Below are 4824 nucleotides of genomic sequence, written 5' to 3'. Positions count from 1 at the left end.
AAATAAAATCCACATCCAAATAGCCAGCTTATTTTTCTTTTAAAACACTTCCCTTCCAAACAATTAAATAATTTTTTCATTTAAATCAAATTCTCATCCAAACAACCAACTTATTTTGTTTTTAAATTAAGTCCCCATATACAAATACCTGACTTATTTTTTTAATTGAAATCAAGTCCATTTTCAAACAGTAGATTTATTTTTCATTTATATCAAGTCTTTTTCCAAGTGACTAACTTATTTTTCCTTTAAAACAAGTCCTCATCCAAAGAGATGACTTATTTTTTATTTAAATCAATTATTCATCCAAACAACAAACTTATTTTTTTTCCTTTGAATTAAGTGCCCATCTAAACAGCCAACTTATTTACATCTATAGAGCAGCAATATTTACTGCTGGTTCCCGTTATATAGCAAACAGATCACATACATAAGCAGAGACTCCGATCTTTGCCTCTGTGGGATGACGAAAATATGTGAATAACTAGCACCAAAACGCTTTATCTTTCACCGGTAATTTGCTCCCATGGCTAACATTGCTTTCTTTGAAATCAAGGGTCCAAATCTCAAACGTGCATCTCAAAAAATCATAGTATCCCCCTTGAAGAGAAAGCGTCCCTTTCCTCACCCTTTCTTCAATCCACGGATATGTTAGCAAGTTTAGTAGTGAACAATTGATTGATTCCTGTAACAATTGAAAAAGGATCATTTTAATGGCGACCAAGATAAAATTAACAGTTTAATAGAAATGAAACACCAGGTAATTATATTTTTCCTCTTTCGTTTTTCTATAGAGTAGATTGGATGCTGATAACAAGACAACCCTTCAAGGGTCTAGGATTGCAGTCGGGATTCTCCAATTCAATAAAGTCTTGTGAGAAAGTGGATTTTAAATAGGCTGGAAAAATGGCACCTGTTGTAAGAATAGCTGACAGGGCAGTTCGAATTCTGTTCTATCATGGAAAAGGAGCATACCTTCTCACAATGTTTGCATTGTTGATCAAAGCTAAGGTGAATTGCTTCTTTCGTTCTTAACTTTGCAACTTTTGCATTAGCAACCCACCTCTCGATGAAGCTACAGGGCATGAATGTTGAAAGATAAAGAAAAATTCTCGAGATATATTAAGATAAAATATCTGAAATTCATACTCATCAGGAGAAAGAACATGAGTTGTTAAACCTGGAGTTCTCATCATCTTGCATGGTCATTAGCGTTTGAATTCCTGCACAGCAACTATGGCCAATGACGAATATATTTTGCACCTGCAGGGTGCACCAACCACTTTGCATAATCAGATGTAAGTACATTTGCAGAAAAAATATGAAACAGAAAATACTAGTATATGATGGCCTAAGCACTAACTTGAAGAGTTTTTACAGCAAATTCAAGGGCAGCATTAGTTTCTGTCCGTCCGTTCTGTGCATAACAGAAAATTAAGCCAGTTAAATTTGCAAGGCAATATTGAAGTTAAGCTCAGTTGACCTTACCTCGAGAGGGGGAACAAGATTTGCAACATTTCGAACCATAAAAGCTTCTCCAGGTTGAAATCCAAGGATGTTAGATGGGCATACCCTAGAGTCCACGCAAGCAATCACCATAAACTGTTCAATTTGTCAGTTTGAAAATAACTACACAGCATCTACTTCCATTAAAGAATGGCAGAAATGAAGGACAGCAAAAACATTAAAAATTCTAGAGCAAACAAGTTGTTTTTAACACCTTTGGTGATTGCGCTTTAGCAAGAGTTTTGAAATGCTCCACTTCTCCCCTATTCGACAGCACAGGACAAAAAAAGGATAAAAAAGCAAACAGACTTTCTCAAAGCCATAAATAACATCACTCATTGCTTGTTATCTTATTATACTTACAAATACTTTTGCTTCTTGAAACTCAGAAACCTCTGTTTCATCTCATCAAAGAAGTCCACCCTGGCATCAGTTTCGGACATATTCTGTATTTTAAACCTTTTAAGTTCTTGAGCAAGTCCTGCAGAAATGATCGAAGCATCCAATCTCAGGACTGATTTCTCCCTGACAATGAAGAAAGTGATCATTGAAATAGCAAAGTGTTAGAGAGTAATATAAAACAATTCTCAGGCCTAACTCAATAGCTTAAGTTTTCGGGTTGACTTAGTTCTTCAACACAAAGTATGTGCCATAAATGTTAGAATCCACAATAACAAACTCAACGCAGTTTATTGAAGGAACACGGAGGCATCACTAACTTTAGCATCACCAGCAAAGGTTACGCTTGCATAATCTATACATTATCTGTAAATTGCAGTTGTACTATTTACACTTAATTTGTAGATATTGTTCAAAATGTCATAAGATTACTCTGACCAAGAATACCTTCAACATTCAAGAGTTTTGTGAAAGCATATTTTGTTTCACAACAAAATTCATTTAAAGCAGAAAGAAGGGAATCTATAATCTTGTATGGTCACAAGCACCGAGAATCAATGTCATCAACCAGGGGGGATAGGTAGAAGAGGAGGAAAAATGGACATACAATTAGTTTTTATGTTTTTTTTGGTGTAAAAGAATGCTGACAAAATTGTCTACCAGAAGCTAAATGCAAATAATTGAAGTAAAAAACAAAAGTCCCAATTGCTAAAACTTCAAGGAAAACTTCAGCAACTTGGGTTTCGTTTTCTAATTTTAAGTTAATTAACGGGCCTAGTCATTGTTATATTCATTATTTAGAGAACAAGAACATTTCATTCAAAACTGCTAGGTAGCTAAAGCCATGCAGTAAACACTTAATTAAGCAGTGGATAACCAAGACATTAAATCATTAATATATTAAAAAGCATTAGTTTCTATCAATCACAATCCTTAACAAGTACAAGCATGAACTTACTTAAGTGAAGGTGATAACCGCAACCAAGTATTGTCAACTCTCCCCAGCTTCTAATAAAAGAAAAGTCAGAGAACAGGAAAACTGGCATCCTTGATCATCAAAGATTCACAAATAAATAATCAAGTGTATAAGCAGAGGCTGAGAGAAAAGAGCTTACTGTTCTCAAACTAAGCCAATTTCTGTGGAAGCCCGTGAATGAATTGGTGATGGCTGAAAAGGGTGAGAACGGAATGGGGTCCCCTTTGACTGAAGAAGGCCTACGAGAGGCCATTGTTGTAATAATGGAACTAGTTTTCGAGCCTGTAATTCGAGAGAAGAGGACTTACTAATATTAGACATATTGAAATCATTATGTTAGTTGGAAAATGCTACCTGGCTATGAATTTGTGCTTACGGATTCCCCAGATCATCTCTCTTCCCGCCTTTGTCTTCGTAATTCTTGACTCGTGTGTTTAGTATTTGTCTCTAACACTTCACTTGTCAACATTAGATTCAGATTCATGAATAAACAAATTATTTAGAGGTGAAGGAAAGCTCACTAGACAGCTAGACTTTCTTATCCAAATTGAAGATATTGTATGGCTATCCACCTTGATGGGATATGGAGAGGGCAAGCTTGGGCCACTTGGAGGGGCTGAAAAATAAAAAGTCTGAAAGCTACGTGGGAGGATATACAACTTTGTGTGCATTCTCATCTCTTGCTGATTCTAGCAACTAGGCCTAATCTTTTAAGAAGTGGTATCACTCTCCAACTTCTTAATCCTCGTGAAATTGGGCCCATTAATCCAAGAATAGGATCACATCCTTTTCCATTTCAACAAAGCATTTGCACGTTTTGAGCTTTTAATTTATGCCATGGTTCCGGTCATAACCCTCGTACCAAAAATGTTAAGAAAGATTAACCTCCGACCTTTTCCTAAAAGAGAAATAAAACTAGACTTATCAAAGAAGACCCTGGTTCCCTACGGAATTAACATGGTTTAGCTATTGCAAATAGACTAACATTTAGTGGTGGAGTTAGAAATTTTAAAATCATTTAAAATTTCAATAAAACATTCCACGAAAAATTACTTATAATTTATATAATCATCTATACAATAATTTCAATAAAAAATACTAAAGTACTCATTGATTAAATACAAAATTACTGGGATATCTTTCCAATGTTAAACATTATAGATATTATAATAAGAATTATTCAAACATTAAAACATTTTTATTAAATTCTCATTTTATTAATGTTGCGTGTATCATGCATTAAAAAAAAAAATATTTGCATATAAGATGAACATTTAACCTAACAATTTAGACTTTTATACTTGCATATAAGATGAACATTTAACCTAACAATTTAGACTTTTATATTAGAATCTATGTTCATCTTTGTGTATAAATTCTTGTGCGTTCATGCATTAAAAAAATATATTTACATATAAGATGAATATTTAACCCAACAATTTAGACTTCTAAGTTGGAGTTGGTGTGCATCCTTATATATAAATTCTTATGCATGCATGCTCATGCTCAACACATATTCAAATTCTTATATATTTACAAATTGGTTTTAGAGCTAATCATTCAAGACAAATGATGATTTTAATTAGGCTTTCATGGCTTTGTTTACTTTCTTATGGTTAAGTAAAAGATATAAGGTACAACTCCTAGTTATTGCAATTAGATTGTTAAATATTTATGCTAAAGGAAGAATTGCGTTTAAATGAATTGTGATTACATATTTAAAGGAGATTTGTTGAATATAAATGAGAGTGTTAATTATCTTACATTAAAAAGGAGTAAGTAAAAAAAGATGATTATAAATAAAATGGATCTATGACCTAATAGTTGAGGTTTTTAGGTTGGAAGTGATATTCATCGTTGTATATATCCCTCATGCATACATACTGAACATTGACATAAAAACTCATGCATCTTTTCAAATAAAAATAAATATAATTATTCAT

At 33.3% G+C, this 4824-nt stretch overlaps 1 protein-coding gene across 3 annotated transcripts; it reads right to left on the bottom strand.

Moving 5' to 3' along the window:
* Nucleotides 1-247: 247 nt before the first annotated feature.
* LOC105115990 (beta carbonic anhydrase 5, chloroplastic-like) lies at nt 248-3444 on the bottom strand. 3 transcript variants are annotated; one of them, XM_011013113.1, is made up of 10 exons: nt 3241-3444; nt 3020-3163; nt 2864-2915; nt 1870-2031; nt 1721-1769; nt 1489-1602; nt 1364-1417; nt 1181-1263; nt 976-1075; nt 248-685 (listed from the first exon to the last, which is right to left on the bottom strand). In XM_011013113.1, the coding sequence occupies exons 2-10, from the start codon at nt 3132-3134 to the stop codon at nt 485-487; spliced, it is 930 nt and encodes a 309-aa protein (XP_011011415.1). In that variant the 5' UTR covers nt 3135-3163; nt 3241-3444; the 3' UTR covers nt 248-484. The 3 variants fall into 3 exon arrangements, with proteins under 3 accessions (XP_011011415.1, XP_011011416.1, XP_011011414.1); XM_011013114.1 differs by having other exon boundaries at nt 2864-2913; nt 3021-3163; nt 3236-3442; XM_011013112.1 differs by having other exon boundaries at nt 2864-2913; nt 3021-3163; nt 3258-3442.
* Nucleotides 3445-4824: the final 1380 nt, after the last annotated feature.

Source organism: Populus euphratica, unplaced genomic scaffold, assembly GCF_000495115.2.
Source record: "Populus euphratica unplaced genomic scaffold, PopEup_1.0 scaffold822.1, whole genome shotgun sequence".
In the NCBI taxonomy this organism is placed as follows: domain Eukaryota; kingdom Viridiplantae; phylum Streptophyta; class Magnoliopsida; order Malpighiales; family Salicaceae; genus Populus; species Populus euphratica.
The sequence above is the reverse complement of the archived record's forward strand: the minus strand, read 5'-3'. Positions and strand labels throughout refer to the sequence as shown.